The sequence below is a fragment of the Plecotus auritus genome, assembly GCF_963455305.1.
Source record: "Plecotus auritus genome assembly, chromosome: 8".
Taxonomy (NCBI): domain Eukaryota; kingdom Metazoa; phylum Chordata; class Mammalia; order Chiroptera; family Vespertilionidae; genus Plecotus; species Plecotus auritus.
This window is the reverse complement of record NC_137782.1, coordinates 1,937,899-1,958,411: the sequence shown is the minus strand read 5'-3', so window position 1 is coordinate 1,958,411 and position 20,513 is coordinate 1,937,899. Positions and strand designations below refer to the sequence as shown.

Sequence of the window (20,513 nt, the reverse complement as noted above, 5' to 3'; positions counted from 1 at the left end):
CGCGCCGCGCCGAGGGCGGGCCGGGCCGCTCGCATTTCCTGCGCCGCGCGCCCTGCCTCCTCCCGCGGCGGCGGGACCATTTCCTGGACTGGAGGGGGGGCGGGGAGGGCGGCGCGGCCGCACCACGCGCGCCACGGGGCGGGGGGGGGCGCGGGAGAGCCATGGCCCAGGGACGGCCGGCGGGCCCGGGCAGGGACGCGCCGCGGGGTTCAGGGCGACCGGACACCTGCCCAGGAGGCCGTCTGCGGGCTGAGCCTCCGGGGCTGAGCCGGGCCGGCGCCCGTGGACTCGCCCCCCGCGCCAGCGCCCCCCGCGCCCCGCGGTGGTTCGGCCCGGAGGCCGCGCCTCCCCGCCTGCCGCTGCCCTGAGCTCGGCCGGGCCGGGAGCGGCGGGCAGCATGTCGGTGGCGTTCGCGGCTCCGCGGCAGCGCGGCAAGGGCGAGATCACGCCCGCCGCCATCCAGAAGGTGACCGCCGGCCAGGCCGGGCCTCCGCCGCGGAGACGGGCCGGGGCAGAGGGGGTCTGGGGCGGCGGGCGGGCGGGAGGCGGGACGGGTCCTCCGAGACCTAGCGTCGGGCTCCTCCTTGGGGGCCAGAGCCCATGACCGGCCCCTCGGGGCCGGGGCGGCGGGGCGCGGGGAGGCTGGCCCGGAGGCCGGGGCTGGCGGGGCGCGGGGAGGCTGGACTGTCGCCCCGAGTTACTTTGGAGTCGCCCCGCCCATCGCGCCGCGGCCGCTCCGCGCAGACCCGACCGATGTCGCGGGAGGTCGAGGGGAGGCCGCGCTGCACTCTCTGGCGGAGTTGGGGAGTTCCCAGGAGAACTTGGGGAGTTCCTTAAGGGGCTTGGGGAACGCTGCAGGAGAACTTGGGGAGTTTCTAGATAATTGGGGAACGCTGCAGGAGAACTTGGGGAGTTTTCTAGATAATTGGGGGACACTGCACGAGAACTTGGGGAGTTCCCTGGAGAACTTGGGGGACACTGCAGGAAAACTTGGGGAGTCCTTAGGGGGTTTGGGGGACGCTGCAGGAGAACTTGGGGAGTTCCCAGGAGAACTTAGGGACGCTGCAGGAGAACTTGGGGAGCTCCCTGGAGAACTTGGGGGACACTGCAGGAAAACTTGGGGAGTCCTTAGGGGGCTTGGGGGACGCTGCAGGAGAACTTGGGGACGCTGCAGGAGAACTTGGGGAGCTCCCTGGAGACTTTGGGGGGCACTGCAGAACTTGGGGAGCACCTTGGAGAACTTGGGGAGCTCCCAGGAGGACGTGAGGACGCGGCAGGAGTCCTAGTAAAGTGAGAGGGGCGGTGAGGAAGAGCCTCAGGGACTTCGGGGGTTCCCGAGTCCCCTTCTCCATTCCGGATTCACCCCTTACCCAGTGCATCTGCAGCAGATCTGCATGGAGCGCCCCGTCCAGGCTCTGGGCACAGGGGGGGCCTGGGCCCTGCCTCATGGAGCTGACAGCTGGGGTGGGGGCCTGATGGATGCTGGGGTGGGGGGCTGATGGATGCTGGTGTCCGTTGGAGTCACACCCACACTGGGAGCTGCGTCCCTTGGGGCAGCGCTGCCTCTGTCGCCGCCGCTCCCGCAGCGAGGGACGCGGAGGTCCTGTACGGCCTGCCCTTGGCCTGTGCGCAGGGCAGGGTCTGCCTTTTCCTGGCCGCCCTTGGCAAAGCCCCTGGCTGAACCTCTCCCGTCACCTTAAATATTTCGGTTTTGTTTTATGCACCGGAGCAAGGATGGAAATGGAAGAAAAGTCCGCTTTCAGTACTAGGGGCGCCATCCTCCGCTAAATAGATTTACGAAATTTTTTTATTGAATTTATTGGGTGACATTGGTTAATAAAATTATAGAGATTTCAGGGGTACAGTTCTATAACGCATCGTCTGTATTTGGATTGAGTGCTCACCACCCAAAGTCAAGTCTCCTGGGGTCACCCTTTGTCCCGCACCCCCTCTCCCTCTACTGTTGTCTGTATGAGTTTGTTCGTAGTTTTTGCTTAATCCCTTCACCTTTTTCTCCAAGTCCCACACCTCCCTCTCCTCTGACAGTTGGCGGCCTCTGTTTACTGCCAGGTTCTTTGTAGGGGGGCCCCTGATATTTTCCTAACTGTTGCTTTATTTTACGGACCCACGGGCCTGGCGATGTCTATACAGGCAGTGTTGTCAGAGAGTGAATTGGGCTAAGTTTGCAGCCTGGCCAACCGCTCTAAGAACCACGCGCACACTACATATTTGGGGGCGGGGTGGAAATTTTTATTTTTGGACTGTACCAAAGTCCTGCGTAAGACAGGACTCGCTTTTTCCTACAGTTACGCTTACACACTAGTACGTCTGAAGGTATTTCTCTTGGGTGATTAATGCAGGAGATGCTGGTCAATGAGTTTTCATTCTCAGATGAGAAGGAGAAATGGATTCCAGATTAAGTGCCCCAATTCTGTAGTGTAAGAGATTGATTTTAAATAGGAGACAGATATTCCAACGAATAGGTTGAGGAATCTGCTGAGAAGATACGTTGTGAAATTGTTAGGTTGGACTAATGCATTTTAAGGGTATGTTTTTTGGCACTCAGTGGTTCTATTTAAGAAATAACCACTTTTTAGAGAGGAATGTTAAAAAAAATATATATATATATATATAAATAAATAAATATATTTTCCAGCAAGTGCAGATTATGATTCACATTCAGAAAGAAAAGTCACAGTTAATGTTAAATGGATCTTCGTTTTTTTCACGAAAAGGGTTGTACTAACTAAATTATGGCATTTTCTACTTCGAGCTTTCGTGGAAGGCGGGGGCAGCTACCGGAGAATCAGTTACTGCTGCCTCTCCATCTTACAGATAAATCTGAAGCCCTGACATCTCCAGTGGTTTGCACAGGACAGCAAGGGGACTTGCCTTGGGTGGGGACACACAGTACAGTGTCCGCACGATGAATGACAGAACTGTGTGCGCTGAACGGAACTGGCCTCTTGCTGCATCCGACCCTTTCCTCAGGCCAGTTTGCTGGGCTGAATTACTTAACCCTTAAAGCCAGAGTTGCCTTAAGCTGTGATAAGATGATAGAATGATATAAATCCACATGCTTTTGGTCTTAAACTTCTGGGACAACTTCATAGTAATAAGGTAAGCTCACAAAGTCAGCAATGCATGTTGCGCAGACGCAGGAATTGTGTTTGAGTCCATATTTGGAGAATCACAAAGCCATGATGTGTGAGCTGAGAAGCCGGCCAGCTCCTCGGGCCTCTGCAGTTTTCCTGAATTTGCCTCTTTCTGGATAAGGGGGAGTTTTTTCTTCACTAAAAAGCGTTTGAATGATACAGAGCCAGCTTGGACTCAACTTGTAGTCTCACCAGGCTAAAGCTTCCATGACATTTAGCAGAGGCAGTTAAGTATTCCCTTCTCAGCTGCAGGTAATAACTCAGAGGGAGAATAATTGGAATAGAGTTACTAAAGATTGTTGGTGAAACATGACATTAGGCCCGAGGTGTGAAATAAGGTTTAAAAGACCTGAGTGGATTCAGCTCCTGTGTAGATAAACATTTCTAGAAATCTGAAGGATTTTAAAATTTTTTACTTGATACACGAGATTTACAATAAACTTTCTCTAATTTTATTTCAGATGTTGGATGAAAATAACCATCTCATTCAGTGTATAATGGACTATCAGAATAAAGGAAAGACCTCGGAGTGTTCTCAGTAAGATTGATTTGAAATTTAAAAAAATTTTATTTTTCTGCGTTGGTTTACTTTTCTTTTTAATAACAGCTTTATTGAGGTCTAATTCACATGCCATACAATACACCCATTTTAAAGTGTGTAATCCATGGTTTTTAGAATACTCATGGAGCTGTACTATCACTTTAATCAATTTCAGAACATTTTCATTATCCCCCAAAGAACCCTTTACCCATTGGCAGTCACTCCCGGTTTCCAGCCCCAGTTTCTGACCCCCTGACAACCGCTAACCTTTCTGTCTGTGTAGATCTTCCCAGCGTGGCCATTTCATTTAAATGGATTCACATAATGGGGGGTATTTTTGACTGACGTCTTTCACTTAGCACGTTTTCCAGATCCATCCATGTTGAAGCATGAATCAGTACTTCCTCTTCATTGCTAACGATCTCCCGTTGTCCAAAGCTGGGCCACATTTATCCGTCAGTGGGATAGACATTTGGGTTGTTTTCTTGGCTGTTATGGGTAATGCTGCTACGAACATTAGTGTACCCAGTTTTGTGTGACCCTCCTTGATTTTTCCATAAGGAAAATTTGTTCTCGGGAATGGAGTGGGTGTTAATTTTTCTCACGCTTCTTATCCTGCATCATAAGATAAGGACTTCGCATTTGTGTCTGGTCTGATTTGTGGAAAAGTTAGGCCTTCATGCATAGGACCTTTAGTTCTCTCCATGTATGTGACGGAGGAAGCACAGGTCAGATCTGATACATAGAGAACTAGTCATCACTCCTAAGAACCCCGTTTGAAGCGTTAGGTCAGAAGTAAACAGCATCCCTTAAGAGACTGCTGGAGTGGAACAAGTGGAGTATTATATCAAACGTCCAGCACAGCGGTCGGCAAACTCCTTTGTCAGCAGAGCCGAATATCAACAGCACGACGATTGAAATTTCTTTGGAGAGCCACATTTTTTAAACTTAAACTTCTTCTAACGCCACTTCTTCAAAATAGACGCCCAGGCCGTGGTATTTTGTGGAAGAGCCACACTCAAGGGGCCAAAGAGCCACATGTGGCTTGCGAGCCGCAGTTTGCCGACCACGGGTCTAGAACACCATCCGATAGAAATGCATTGTGAGCCACATGTGTACTTTGACCTTTGCTAGTAGACACGTTAACCAAGAAGAAACAGGAGAAATTAATTTAAATAATATATTTAACTCCTTATTTTAAAAATGTCATTTCAATATATAATCAATATGAAAACATTAATGAGATAGTTTACATTGTTTGTTTTTTAAAATATATATATTTTTTTTTCAGAGAGAAAGGGAGAGGGAGAGAGATAGAAACATCAATGATGAGAACCAATGATCGGCTGCCTCTTGCATGCCCTATACTGGGGATCGAACCCGCAACCTGGGCATGTGCCCTTGACCAGAATCAAACCCGGGACTGTTCAGTCCACAGGCCGATGCTCCATTCACTGAGCCAAACTGGCTAGGGCTAGTTTACATTCTTTTGCTTCATATTAAGTCTTTGAAATACATTGTGCATTTATCCTAATAACTAGAGGCCCGGTGCACGAAATTCATGCACTGGGGGGGGGGGAGGGTGTCCCTCAGCCCAGCCTGCACCCTCTTCAATCTGCAACCCCTTGGGGTATGTCTGACTGTCGGACATCCCTCTCTCAATCCAGGACTGCTGGCTCCCAACCGCTCGCCTGCCTGCCTGATTGCCCCTAACTGCTTCCTGTCTGCCAGCCCGATCACCCCCTCACCACTCCCCTGCCAGCCTGATCTATACCTAACCTCTCCCCTGCCAGCCCGATTGCCCCCAATTGCCCTCCCCTGCCAGCCCGGTCGCCTCCTAACTGCCCTCCCCTGCCGGCCCGATCACCCCCAACTGCCCTCTCCTGCCGGCCTGGTCGCCTCCCAACTGCCCTCCCCTGCTGGCCTGGTCACCCCTAACTGCCCTCCTCTGCAGGTCCGGTCACCCCCAACTGCCCCCCCTTGCCAGCCCGGTCGCCCCCAACTGCCCTCCCCTGCAGGCCTGGCCCTCCCCCAACTGCCCTCCCCTGCCGGCCTGGTCCCCCCCAACTGCCCTCCCCTGCCGGCCTGGTCACTCCCAACTGCCCTCCCCTGCTGGCCTGGTCACTCCCAACTGCCCTCCCCTGCCGGCCTGGTCACTCCCAACTGCCCTCCCCTGCTGGCCTGGTCGCCCCTAACTGCCCTCTCCTGCTGACCATCTTGTGGCGGCCATCTTTGGCCACATGGGGGTGGCCATCTTGTGTGAGGGTGTGAGGGTCAACTTGCATAATACCTCTTTATTATATAGGACAGTGGTCGGCAACCTGTGGCTCGCGAGCCACATGTGGCTCTTTGGCCCCTTGAGTGTGGCTCTTCCACAAAATACCACGGCCTGGGCGAGTCTATTTTGAAGAAGTGGTATTAGAAGAAGTTTAAAAAATTTGGCTCTCAAAAGAAATTTCGATCGTTGTGCTGTTGGTATTTGGCTCTGTTGACGAAGGAGTTTGCCGACCACTGGGCTAGGATAGCAGTATTTTGGATTGGTCATGTTTCAGTGTGTACCTGGAAACACCTGTTCGTGGTCGGAGAGGTGGGTAGTGACTGCAGCTGGCGAATACTGTCAGTCACTGCCCCCGAGGGAGAGGGAAGAGTGGTTCCACCTCCTCGCTGCACGTTAGCAGAGCATGTTGGCTGTTCGTGGGGTTGCGGTTTGGACACGAAAACGGCAGAGGGGCGGGAATAAGCACCCAGTTCAGTGACCGCTGCAGTCTACACCTCTCAGGAAAGCGTGTGCACTGCTCGGGAGGGGCACGTACTCGGCTACTTCCTTGCCTCAGCTGTGCAGGCTCCTCCCCGCACCTGTGTCCTCCTCTGTGCGATGGCGAAGAGAAGAACTTCGCTCGTGTTGTTGGTTTGAGGATTAAATGAGATACGGAAGTACGTAAAACTAACGGTACCAACATTGAGCACAAGGGGGTCTCTGCATGTCTCATCCTCCTCTTCAAAGGTAGCGAGTGGAAACATTTTGCAGAGGAACGAGGAAACAATGAACTGTATTGATGTCCAGGTAGTAAATCTCTCATTAGCCTCGGGAAAGGACGATGATGCTGTTTGTGTTTAAGCACGTGGGAAGAGTTATTTCCTGCTGATGCTTGTTTTATTTCAATAGGTACCAACAGATGCTGCACACGAACTTGGTCTACCTGGCTACGATAGCGGACTCGAACCAGAACATGCAGTCTCTGCTGCCAGCAGTGAGTACCTCCAGGCCGGGCACGGGGTCCGTACAGGCCCACGTGGGCCGTCACGGTTTTGTTTAGTGACTTTTGAGGTTTGTTGAAATCCGGTCCCCGCCCCCCAGAACAGGAAACTGTTTCCCAAAGGTTGAATGTTTTGCCTTCGTATTTGATTTAATCACCTAGAATGGATCCCTCCCTGAGGAAGTCCTTTCTATTCATCCACCCATTCACCCATACACCTGCCCATCTGCCTCTTTTGTTATTTATTTTAATATGTAACCGCACAACTAATTTATGAATAAATCTGTAGTATTTCAGAGCAAATCCCAGATAGCTTACAAGTTTACTTGTAAATACTTCAGTATGCCTCTTTATCAGATAAGACTATTATCCCACCCAACAAAAGTAACCAACATTTCTTAATATCTTGTAATACGACCAGCCGTGGGCAAACTACAGCCCGCGGGCCGAATCCGGCCCGTTCGGCTGTTCTATCCGGCCTGCGGAGCCGAAAGAGCGAAGGGTTCTCTTGCTCTCCCCTCCGCTCCTTTACTTTGAATGTATATTAGTTCACACAAACACTCCATCCATGCTTTTGTTCCGGCCCTCCGGTCCAGTTTAAGAACCCATTGTGGCCCTCGAGTCAAAAAGTTTGCCCACCCCTGAGTCCTAGACCGTCTGATGTTCACCAGTTATGTAAAAAATCCACTGATGTCTTCATAATTGTTCGCCGCAGACTCCAAACAGTCCACATGCTGCATCGATTGCTGTGTCTTAAGTCTCCCTCCGCCGGCTCAGGTGTCTTCTGTTCTCCACTTACTTGTCGAACAAACTGGGCCATAGGTTTGTGGAATTGCTCACGTTCGGGACTCGGCTGATTCTGCCTTCGTGGTCCTGTAACACGTTGTGTCTGTCGCCTCTCTTCTTGCCTAGAAACTGGCGGTTAGAGCTTCATGAGAGGTAGGCTCAGTTCTGTGGTTCATTGGCCGTGCTGTGGATCGCCCACCTCCGGAGGAACGGGCTTGGCTGTTCCCTTCTTGGTAACGGGAAGTCTGAACTTACAGAGTTTTGTGTTTTAATGTGTTTCCATCCATGGCAGGCCTTCTGATCCTCAGGGGACGGCGTCTGTGGTGGGTGGGAGCCCCTCGGTGGCTCCTGTGTCCTCTGCGCTGATTGCAGTGTCTTGTGGTGACTCTGCGCTTGGAGGATTTGAGGATTGGAGAGAGATCAGATCGATTGTGTGTTTGTCCCAGAACTGTCCTGCCCACGCTGTTTCCGAGCAGTCCTTTTTCAGTGGGAATCGATATTTAGAGACCACAGTTTGTATGTTTGGGGCATTCATCATTACTGCGTTTTCATTGTTTTTAGGTGTTTTCAGTGGACAGAACTAGGAAACACATTTCTTTAGGAAAAGAAATAAAATATTGGATTAATGGTATTTCCCCTTCAGGGAAGGTTTTTTTACTTAGTATCTCTTCTGTCTTACTCTAAAAATCTCGGTACCTATGACATTATTGTAGATGTTTATTTGCTATATACCACTATCAGTAAAACGTGATTTTAATAGAACACTACCAAGTTTTCCACTAGCAATAAGATGCTTCTCCTTGAGATGTATCCTACGGAGGCTATATAATTAGTAAATTTTGTTTTGAATCTGAAATAATTCTTTGGTGATGATTGCCATGAATTTGGTTACCAGCTGAGTAGAATTTATTTCTGTTACTAATCGTGTGAGGAATAGGTTCCGTTTTGTTTGTTTCCGCGTGGATAGTTCTCTGTCCCGGCTTTCTCTACTGGACGCACCAGAGTACCTTGCCTTTTGTCATGCCATCTAGATCATGAAGAGCTGGCGTCCACAGACGTCCGTCTGACCTCTCTCTCCTGTTCCATTGGTCTGTTTTTATAAACTCCAGTCTTGCCACACTTGGCATAGTCCAGTAAGTCTGAAGGTATTAGAGAAGTGCTTGACTCATTCCTTATTTTTTTCAGAATAACTTGACTATTAGTGCTTTGCGCTTCCCTGTACACTTAAATTTCAGCGTGTCCAACATCATCCTCAACATGACCTTGACGTTCCCTTGCCTCTCAATCAGGTGGGGGAGAATTGATATTTTTACAATAGCGAGTCTTTCAGATCATGATCATTGTCTATATTTCCATTTATTTAGTCCTATAATATCCACCAATGAAGTTTTATGATTTTCCTACAGAGGATTTGTGCATCTCTCTTAGGTACTTCATGGTTTTTTTTGAGACAATTAAATAGAGTCTTTGCGTTTTAAGTTTTATTTCCTCTGATGGCTGTTTACATGGAAATGCAGTTGATTTTGAATTTTACAGTCCTGTTCCATCCTTCTTCCTAATAATGGTTCTGTAGATACTCCCGTTTTCTGTGCTCACGACCATATTAGTTATGAGTAATTGGTTTGCTTCCTTCTTCTAATCCTTACACCCCTCCTCTCTCTCGCCTTACCTCTGGCTAGGACCCCCGTACATCGGAGTAACGTGGTGAGAGAGGACATCCTTGTCCGGTGGCTGAGCAAAAGGGAAGCGTCCCTGTTTGGCAGGAAGTGCGGTGCTTGCTGTAGTGTTCCCAGATAATGTTTCCTCAGGTGGAGGAAGTTCCCTTTTGTTCCTGTTGGGTTAAGAGTTAATATCTTGAATGAATGTTAAATTTTGTTTAAATACTTTCCATTGCATCTAAGGAGATGATCGTAAGTTTTTCTTTAATCTGTTAATGTGGTGAACTACATTGATTTACTTTTTAATGGTCAATCAATCTTGATTTCTTGTAATATACTTTTTCTCTGGTCTTGGTCTTAAAAATTGCAGTATTCAGTTAGTTAACATTTTGATCACGATTTTTATGACTTTGTTCATGAGTGCAATTGACCCTTAATTTTTTTTCTTAAAGAGCCTTTGTCTGGTTTTATTGTGAGGCTGTGCTGGCTTCGTAAACTGAGTGGATGACCCCCTTCATTTTCTCAGTCTGGAGTAATTTGCACAATGGAGCTGGGTTCTTCAGTGACCCTGTAGGTCTTCAGTGACCCGGTAGGTCTTCAGTGACCCGGTAGGTTCTTCAGTGACCCTCTAGGTCTTCAGTGATCCTGTAGGTCTTCAGTGACCCGGTAGGTCTTCAGTGACCCTGTAGGTTCTTCAGTGACCCTGTAGGTCTTCAGTGACCCTGTAGGTCTTCAGTGACCCGGTAGGTTCTTCAGTGACCCGGTAGGTTCTTCAGTGACCCGGTAGGTTCTTCAGTGACCCGGTAGGTTCTTCAGTGACCTGGTAGGTCTTCAGTGACCCGGTAGGTCTTCAGTGACCCGGTAGGTCTTCAGTGACCCTGTAGGTCTTCAGCGACCCTGTAGGTCTTCAGTGACCTGGTAGGTCTTCAGTGACCCTGTAGGTTCTTCAGTGACCCTGTAGGTCTTCAGTGACCCTGTAGGTCTTCAGCGACCCTGTAGGTCTTCAGTGACCCGGTAGGTCTTCAGTGACCCTGTAGGTCTTCAGTGACCCTGTAGATTCTTCAGTGACCCTGTAGGTCTTCAGTGACCCTGTAGGTCTTCAGCGAAGCCTCCTGGGCCTGGCTTCCCTGGTGACAGGGCTTTCCCTCGTTCCCTTCGTGGTTGCGGGATAATTGATACGCGCCTGTGTTTTATGAGTTGCCTGTTTTTATGAATTGTGCTTTTGAACATTTTATCTAACTTTTCAAATTTGTTGGCATAAAGTTTATGAAATAATGTTATTATTTAATATCCTCAGAATATGTAGCGATATTTTCTTTTTTTTTTGTTTTAACAGTTTATTTGTACGTTCTCTTTTAAAATATGTTTATCCCTCTTGCCTGGTGTTTATCACATTTTTTTCAAGTCTTTTTAGAGAACCTTTCTGGTTTTGATATTTCTCTGTTGCAGCATTTCTCAGAACTTTTTGTTTTCAGAACCCCTTTACATTTAAAAATTATTGAGGGTAACAGAGCTTTATGTAGACTAGATACATTGAGATGTTTGTTGAAAAGGTATTCACTTAAAATGAACAATAAAAAAATGAACAGTAAACTTATTGCGTGTTAATATAAAGGAAAAATTAACTATATCTTGAGAACAAATTTAGTGACATATGAATGACATTATTTATAGTAAGCTTGCAAATTTCCTTTAAATGTTTGGCTTAATAGGAAACAGCTGTCCTGTCTACTTCTGGGTTTAATGTAGGTTAATATGTTTCAGTTGCAGTAGAGTGAGATCTGGTCTGACACGGAGGTAGGAAAGGGAAGAATGTTTTTGTTGTTTTTTTTAAATATATTTTATTGACTTTTTACAGAGAGGAAGGGAGAGGGATAGAGAGCTAGAAACATTGATGAGAGAGAAACATCGATCAGCTGCCTCCTGCACACCTCCTACTGGGGATATGCCCGCAACCAAGGTACATGCCCTTGACCGGAATCGAACCCGGGACCCTTCAGTCCGCAGGCCGACGCTCTATCCACCGAGCCAAACCGGTTTCGGCGGGAAGAATGTTTTAATAGCCTTTCAGATTGTTGTGAATGATCTGATAGTATAGCACAGTGGTCGGCAAACTCATTAGTTAGCAGATCCAAATATCAACAGTACAACGATTGACATTTCTTTTGAGAGCCAAATTTTTTAAACTTAAACTTCTAACGCCACTTCTTCAAAATAGACTCGCCCAGGCCGTGCTATTTTGTGGAAGAGCCACACTCAAGGGGCCAAAGAGCCGCATGTGGCTCGCGAGCTGCGGTTTGCCGACCACTGATAAAGCAGATCCCAACAGATGTGTTTTTTAAGGTTAATTGAAGTATGAAATCTAAAATCATATTCTTACTGATACTTTAAAGTTCATTGGTCTGTATTGCATTTTGGATGGGTCTTTTACTCATGCGTGATTTTGTAACATCATGCTTTGGTCATTCAGAAAATGTAAGTTCACTGAGTATGCACTTCTAAACATTGACATATTTCATTATATGATACTCAAAACCACATTTGGTAAATCACCAACTTACCACCGTCTCATCAGAAAAATCTCTAGTGTTAGGATACTTCAAACTCAAGACGGTAGCTAATAAGTTTGCCAAATTCCCAGCTCCGGCTTGAAAAGTCAAGTCTGATCATTGGCTGCAGATGCTGTGAAGGTGCTGATCCGTGAAAGCGACCGAGGTCAGCAGGCAGCGGCTCAGCGTGCTCTTAACACACGTGATGGTTACTGTCTCATTCGTCACACGGAATGTTTAATTGACATGGAGCACTTAACAAATGAGGAATTTTACTGCTTCGTCAAGTATGTTCTTAAGTAGAAATGACCTTTTCTTTTTTAACTGCTGTCTGTGGCCGTCAGTAATAGTGATTTCCAGTCACTGAATACATACGGAGGATCAGTTTTGAAACTTGGCTGATATGGTGCCATTCGCTGAGATTGAGTGTATAAACATGTCTCTTAATTGTGAAACAGGCTCAAAGCTGATTGGAATTGCTGATCTGGCTTTCACTTAATTCACTACGAGTCTAAGTTTTAAAAAATCCCTAATTTAACCAGATATACGTACTTATTAAAATTTAAATTTATTTAACATAGTTTTGTTCAGTAGATGTTCTGTACAACAAATTAAAGCCTGTACTATTAATAAAAGTTGGTTTACAGTAAGCTTTATATTTTATATGTTCTTATTTTCTGAATTGCATTTTTTTGCGATGCTGCCTACGCTTGACGTTCTTTTTTTAAATTTTATGTTACTGTTTAAAGTATTACACATCGTAGTACATATATCTCCTTTTTTCCCGCCATTGACCTTCCCCCAGCCTCCCCTACCCCCTGTCCATGCCCTCATCCCCCAGTGTCTCGTGTCCATTGGTGTGCTTATGAGCATGCACACACGTCCTTCGGTGGACCTCACTTGACGTTCTGAGCACCCGTGGGCAGCCCCTGGCTGCTTCCTGTTGCACAGGCTTCCGTGGAAATGGTACCGGTCAGTCTTCAGGCCGGTGACCGAGCTGTGGAGCGCGGAAGGTGCTTGGGTGGCTGAGGTTTGGTGCGTGGAGTTCACCGCTCACAGGTGTGATCCAGGGCAGGAGGGGACGGGCGCTTCCTGCGGCACCTTGAAGATGAGCAGGATGGATGGCCTTCACCATTTTTTTTTTCATTTATAAATTTTAACCTTTAGCACACGTAATATTTTGATTCGGTTAGAACTTCAAAAGCTACGAAAAGGTCTTACAGAATCCCACCGTCATCTGCCTTCTACCTGCTTTTGATGCGTATAAAAGCCAGTGTAAACAGCAGTGGGCAAAGGGAGGTTGCAGTCATGAATGCATGGAGCAGTGCGTTCCCATACCATCACTTACAGTTACGGTGTCATTTGTCCAGAAACACTTCTAAGCCTCCTGCTGCCCCACCCTGCAGTACAGATTACCACATCAGTTATCTGGAGGGAAGGAAGGCGTCGTTGAGAAAAAGGAGAAAACTAAAGAAGATACTGATTGGATTCTTTCAAAAATGTAAAATAAAATCTAACATGCCTGTAAGATTTATAAATGGCATTAAAGACAACTCAGCACATGGTGTCGTACATGGTGTTTTAGAGTACTGTATATGTGAGAACATTTGCAACGCAGGAAGCGGTCAGTTTGGGTTGTTGGGGACATTTTCCAGGGCAGGTAAGCTGTGTTGTAGAGAATTGATTTGTGGGGCACACTTCTCTGATTCGTATGTCACAGGCAGCATTTGGCCAGCTTTGTAGCCTGTCCTGTCTTCTCACAGTTCTATGAAAAGTCATGTTAACTGTCGGCGGGGCAGTGCATATGAAATTCAGAAGACTGTCTAAGCGAGTCCGGAGATGTAAGGCGATCGGGTACCTCTCGCCATGAGGAATGTAGCTGTTAGTGTGTCTGTTGGCATGCCTGTGTATGTGTGTGATTGCGACCTTGTTCTTGCAGGTCTGTGCTAGGTAAGTGAGAGCCGCCTGCGTCCCAGGAACTGGCAGGTTGCCCTGTCATTTCTTGAAAACAACGAATGTAGCTCCGCTCCACAGGAGCAGCGTTGTTGCCGTGTGGCAGGAAAAAGGACCCGCTGTTGGGAATGAAGGATTCCCTCCGATTTGCATAGAAGAAGCACAGAAAAGGACTTGGACAGGCTGTTAATTCCAACGTTGTTCAGATTAGGGAAAACAGACGAGGACCACGTTTTGAGGGTGGATTAAAACTGTTACAGCCTACACGGTTGAATTCTACACTGTGAATGAAGTTGAATCACGTACAGATAAAGAACAATGCCCACGGTAGGAGAAAAGAAATCACAGGCGTGTGACCCTACTGTCAGAAACTACACACACACACGGACACACACACGGACACACACACGGACATACACACGGACACACACCCGGACACACACACGGACACACACCCGGACACACACACGGACACACACACACACGGACACACACACGGACACACACACACGGACACACACACGGACACACACACGGACTGTCCACACTTTCTGGAGGTATGCACATGAAGCTTTTAGCAGTGGCTCCCATTTTCATTTTTTTCTGTTTTTTAGTGACTACACATTACTTTTGTAATTTAGCCAGACTGGCATAAATGTAAAAATAATACAAAAAAACATTCCAGATGAAGCCATGATGTCTTCCTGTTTCTGATGGATGGTGGTGCTGTACTATCTTCAGGAAGACTCAGTGTCTGTCCCCCCCCATGCGTCAGGCGGGGGTTAGTTGTCTTGTTTTTATTTTTTATATTCTGGAAGTATAGTCCAGAGAATTCTCCTGGTCTGGGAAGAAGGCACTTACTTTTTGTTCTGTAAGATTATATGGATCTGGAGCGACTGTGGGGTGATTAACATCATCAGAGTATTTCAGAGCCCGGGAAGTGTTTTTGAATCTATCACCTGAGGATATGTTTTTATTGATTTTCAGAGCGAGAGAGGAAGGGGGTGGGTGTGAGACAGACAGACAGACAGACAGACATCTGTGTGAGAGAAACATGGCTTGGTAGCCTCCCATAGGCTCCCGGACTGGCGGTCAGAGCTGCAGCTAGTGACACGCCTGCCTTGGGATCGAACCTGCCACCTTCATTGGTTTGCGGGACGATGCTCCAGCCAGCTGAGCCCCCAGCCAGGGCCAGAGCTGAGGTAGTTCAGGGTTCACTTGTGTTTGTGGGAGTGTTTGCTGTCTCCTAAAAGAAAGATCGGATTATTGGGGAACCTGGGGGCGTATTGTTAGCAGGTGAATCGTTTTGGATCCCGGTTTCTTAGGAAATTTGGGAAATCGTGCTGTGGAAACAAGTGGGACAAATTATCAGTCAGGGAAGTTCAGCTTGTCAGGTTCTTGGCAGGACTGGCGTCCGTCTCGCTCTTTGGGACGAGGGGCAAAAAGCCGGCCAGCTGCTGAGGATCACACTGGGGAAGGGAGTTGGTAAGGTTGGAAGCCGGGGTAAATTCAGGGCTGCCAGGGTGCATCCTACATTTCGGTGGGGATGAGTGAGAGACCCTGGAGCTCTTCCTCAGTGCCTCACGTCTGCATAGAACCCACTTTTGGGAGACTGACCTTGGACTGGCAGGTCAGGCAGAGAAGCTAGTACTGCCGATGGGCGCCTGCAGCTGTTCTTGGCTCACTTCAAGGCTCCCATTTGTGACTGTAAAAGGCCCCTCTCCTGTTCTGATGCTCTTTCAGTTTCCTATCTAAGTGTCATTTGGTGCCTCCTTGTGGGGAACTGTATTAATGACACCTGTGTTAACGGTGGTTCTACAGATAATGATTCTTGAACTAGAAGTGGCATTTTGCAGTGTGGTATTTTACATTTTACAGAAACATTTAAGGTAATTTCCTGGTGAGAAGGGTTTTTAGTTTTGTGGCAGATCCTTTAAATGGAGAGTTTTCCGTTACTGGCTCGGCAGTCAGTGTCTGCCGTGTGACAGGAGGTGGTGGCCAGGTGCTTTCTGAAACAAGCCCCCTCGGCCGTGTCCCCAACAAGCCGGGCAGCGCAGGAGGCAGTCGTGTACCTTGTTAGGTGCTAAGGCTGCGGAGAGGGAAAGGCGAGCGGGGAGGGGAGGTCTGCAGGGGGGGTGGCATGCCGCGGCAAGTACGGGGCAGGCGGGCCTCCCGCGAAGGGGCATGGGGCAGAGACCAGCGGGCGGGGGGGGGGGGGGTGTCTGAGCAGGAGCCGGGCCTGGGGCGGTCCTGAGGCCCAGGGCCTGCGGTTAGAGAAGTGGAGGGTCCAGTGACTGAACGGGTGGCGGTAAGGAAGTTGTGTGCCCAGGCCCCACCTTTTGTTTAATCCCACCCGAGGGTGTGTCTTTACCGGTTTTAGGGAGAGGGCCGAGAGAGAGATGGACGAGAGAGGGGACCATCGCCTGGTTGCCTCCTGCGTGTGCCCGACCAGGAATCCAACCCGAGACCCGTGGGAGCACGGGACGCTGTGCCAGCCTCTGACGCCCGGGCCAGGCCGCAGCTTCTGTGTCGTGGCCTTTTCCCTCCAGTCTTGTGAGGACTTTGGTTTTTACCCTGAAATTGGAAACTCTTGAGGAATTTGAGCAGAAGAGTGAATTGAAAGGTTTTAAAAAATATATATTTTATTGATATTTTACAGAGAGGAAGGGAGAGGGATAGAGAGCTAGAAACATCGATGAGAGAGAAACATCGATCAGCTGCCTCCTGCACACCTCCCACTGGGGATGTGCCCGCCACCAAGGTACATGCCCTTGACCGGAATCGAACCCGGGACCCTTCAGTCCGCAGGCCGACGCTCTATCCGCTGAGCCAAGCGGGCAGGGCTGAATTGGTAGGTTTTCACATGCTTTCCCTGATTGCCGCGTGGAGCATTTGCCGGAGGAGCGTGGAGGGGCGGGGTCCAGTCGGGAGGCGGTTGCAGTGGTCAGCGACATGCTGGCTAGCTGTGCCGTGTGGTGGCCGAGGTGGTGGCCAGCGTGGGCAGATTTAACACCTTGAAAAATACGGAAAACCTGTAGTAGTTTAACTTCATTTATCCTGTTTCTTTGATGGTTGGTTTTATGGCTGTCACCCCAAAATAATGTGTTTCATTTCCCCTGGCTGCTTTTAAGGTTTTCTCGTCAACTTTGGTTTTTTGGGGGCTTTGACTGATGTTTCCAGATACTTCCTTTTTATCATGCTGAAGCTTTAGAGCAGGCGTCCTCAAACTATGGCCCGCGGGCCACAGGCGGCCCGCCGAGGACATGGATCCGGCCCGCCGGGGGTCGCTGCCTGTCCTGCTTAGCAGCCGACACGTCCGGGGCCCGCAGTGCGCATAGGAATTTGTTCATGGTTTTTTTCTTAAACTATAGTCCGGCCCTCCCACGGTCTGAGGGACAGGGAACTGGCCCCCTGTGTAAAAAGTCTGAGGACCCCTGCAAAGTATGTAATGCAGTTGTTTTTGGGATCGTCACCGTTCTGTGCAACCGTCACCCCTGCCCGGAATTCCAGAACATTTCCGTCATCCCCGACTGGAGAGGCTGCCCTCGGCTGCCCGTGCCCCGCAGCAGACCGGCAGCCATGTTGTCCGTGGCGCTTTCCGTCCGGGCGTTTCACTCCCTGGGGCTGTACGGATCCGGCTCTTCCCCTCGGCGGCGTGTTTCCGGGTTGTGCTGTGGTGTGTCAGCTCCTCGTTCCGTTTGGTGGCCGAGTACGTTCCATGGTGTGGATACGGGCAGCACATCGTGTTGTCCATCATCAGGTGATGGACATGGATCTTCCCCCCACTCTTTCGGCTGTTGTGAGTCACGCTGCCGTGACATTGTGTCCGAGGTGTATGTGAATCTGTCTCTTCAGTTCTCTGGATCTACACCTGGATCATGTGGAAGCTCTGTGATTTCTGAGGGATTGCCCAGTGGTTCTCCACGTGGTCCGGGCACAGCTGTGACTCTCTGAGGGAGTGCCCAGTGGTTCTCCACGCGGTCCGGGCACAGCTGTGACTCTCTGAGGGATTGCCCAGTGGATCTCCACGCGGTCCGGGCACAGCTGTGACTTTCTGAGGGATTGCCCAGTGGTTCTCCACGCGGTCCGGGCACAGCTGTGACTCTCTGAGGGATTGCCCAGTGGATCTCCACGCGGTCCGGGCACAGCTGTGACTTTCTGAGGGATCGCCCAGTGGTTCTCCACGGGGTCCGGGCACAGCTGTGACTCTCTGAGGGATTGCCCAGTGGATCTCCACGCGGTCCGGGCACAGCTGTGACTTTCTGAGGGATCGCCCAGTGGATCTCCACGCGGTCCGGGCACAGCTGTGACTTTCTGAGGGATTGCCCAGTGGTTCTCCACGGGGTCCGGGCACAGCTGTGACTCTCTGAGGGATTGCCCAGTGGTTCTCCACGCGGTCCGGGCACAGCTGACTCTCTGAGGGATCGCCCAGTGGGTCTCCCACGCGGTCCGGGCACAGCTGTGACTCTCTGAGGGATTGCCCAGTGGTTCTCCACGCGGTCCGGGCACAGCTGTGACTCTCTGAGGGAGTGCCCAGTGGTTCTCCACGCGGTCCGGGCACAGCTGTGACTTTCTCAGGGATTGCCCAGTGGTTCTCCCCCGCGCGGTCCCGGGCACAGCTGTGACTCTCTGAGGGAGTGCCCAGTGGTTCTCCACGCGGTCTGGGCACAGCTGTGACTTTCTGAGGGAGTGCCCAGTGGTTCTCCACGCGGTCCGGGCACAGCTGTGACTCTCTGAGGGATCGCCCAGTGGGTCTCCCACGCGGTCCGGGCACAGCTGTGACTCTCTGAGGGAGTGCCCAGTGGTTCTCCACGCGGTCCGGGCACAGCTGTGACTCTCTGAGGGAGTGCCCAGTGGTTCTCCACGCGGTCCGGGCACAGCTGTGACTCTCTGAGGGAGTGCCCAGTGGTTCTCCACGCGGTCTGGGCACAGCTGTGACTCTGAGGGAGTGCCCAGTGGTTCTCCCCGCGCGGTCCGGGCACAGCTGTGACTCTCTGAGGGAGTGCCCAGTGGTTCTCCACGCGGTCCGGGCACAGCTGTGACTCTGAGGGAGTGCCCAGTGGTTCTCCCCCGCGCGGTCCGGGTACAATCCCAATGGCGCTGACGAGAGTTTGGCTCCCTCACAGCTGCCCATGCTGTTTCTTCCTGTCGTTTTTAACGATTGTGACCAGCACCCTATTGGCTGAGCTCTGGTTCTTGTTGATAGTTCGCCTTTAGTTTAACTGAGTGCCGGGCATTAGGGATGAGCAGTTGTAGGGATTCTATTTGCTCTTTTCCTCTGAGAGTTAAGTTTTACCTTGGTAGGCGAAGCACTAGGGGATCCCTGGCGCCTTTTGAGGGGTCACTGTAAAACGTTTTAGGGTTGATCTCTTTCAGCTTTGACCTCAGTCTGTGGAGAAGGCTTTGGACGTCTCAGGAGAGAGCGCGGGCTGTTCATGGAGGCCCTTGTACCTGGTGGGCCGAAACCGCGGTCTCTGCCCCCTCGTCCTGGGCAGAAGCGAAACCTCTGCTCAGCTCGCGCCTCCCAGTGCTGTTTTCTTGAGCCCCCGCGCCCCCATCTTCCACTCGGTGCATTGGGGCTGCCACCTGCCATGGGTGCTCCATACTCTCCCATTACACAGCCGGGCCGGGGCCGGAGAGCCGGACAGGGAGAGCGGGGCGGGCGGGGAGAGCGGGGCGGGGAGAGCCCGGCAGTGGGAGCGGGGTGGGGAGAGCGGGGCCGGAGAGCCGGGGACGGGAGAGCGGGGTGCGGAGAGCCGGGGCTGGGAGAGCCGGGGCGGGGAGAGTGGGGCCGGAGAGCCGGGGCTGGGAGAGCGGGGCTGGGACAGCCGGGGCGGGGAGAGCGGGGCCGGAGAGCCGGGGATCCGAGGCCGAGCGGGCTCCCCTCTGTCCAGGCCCTCACGGTCCTGTCTCCGCGGGCACCGTGCTCACGTCGGTCTCATCACCTTTGTTCGCAGGAGGGTCAGGTAGAGGCTCTTGTTATGATGGGAACTGCAATACTTAGGTTTTATGCATTGAATCATAGGAAAGTGAAAAACTGATACCTATTGAGAGTGAGAATATGAATTTTCAGTAGGAAATTTGGGTATGACAATAGGAGGAAGGATTTTTATTTTCAAGCGAGGTCCAGGCCAGCCATATTTGAAGGATGATGAAGGACACTTTAAAATGAAGAGCATGTGACACTGAGTTGATACTTGGTAATTTTTTTGAAAATTGAGCAGGGTCAGTAGGTGTTGAAAGAACTTAAGGTGAGAATTAGGAGAAGACACTGAGTGGCGCGCACCTCTGTGGATTTCGTGGTGAGGAAGCCGAGGTGGGGGGGTGAGTGCTGTTCGGGCAGCGCTGTCATGGCGGCTCGACGGTGACTCGCTGACGTCGGAGAGCTGCGTGTCCCGGGTGGTGGCCGAGCAGCAGCGTTCTGGGGGATTGCGCCAGTGTCCGGGTGGGCAGACCAGGTCCTCCCCGGCTGTGGGAACTGGAAGCAGTGGGTGCCTGGTTATAGGCACAGACGCTGTGCTCAGAGCACGGAGAAGTGGAGAAGCAAGGCTGCCATCGACCTGAAAGAATACCGCCCTGTCCTCCTGCTTCAAAGGGGGGCTGGGACAGAGACT

The 20,513-nt window shown here is 50.6% G+C and overlaps 1 protein-coding gene across 2 annotated transcripts in view; it reads left to right on the top strand.

The window, feature by feature from the left end:
- The first annotated feature begins 295 nt into the window (after positions 1–295).
- The window catches only part of SS18 (SS18 subunit of BAF chromatin remodeling complex), a 38,663-nt gene continuing 18,445 nt past the window's right edge, over positions 296–20,513 (top strand). For both annotated transcript variants that reach the window (XM_080683685.1, XM_080683684.1), the window contains exons 1-3: positions 296–466; positions 3,617–3,693; positions 6,863–6,947. In XM_080683685.1, coding sequence (XP_080539811.1) covers positions 398–466; positions 3,617–3,693; positions 6,863–6,947 — 231 coding nt within the window. In that variant the 5' untranslated portion in view covers positions 296–397. The remainder of the gene's footprint in view (positions 467–3,616; positions 3,694–6,862; positions 6,948–20,513) is intronic.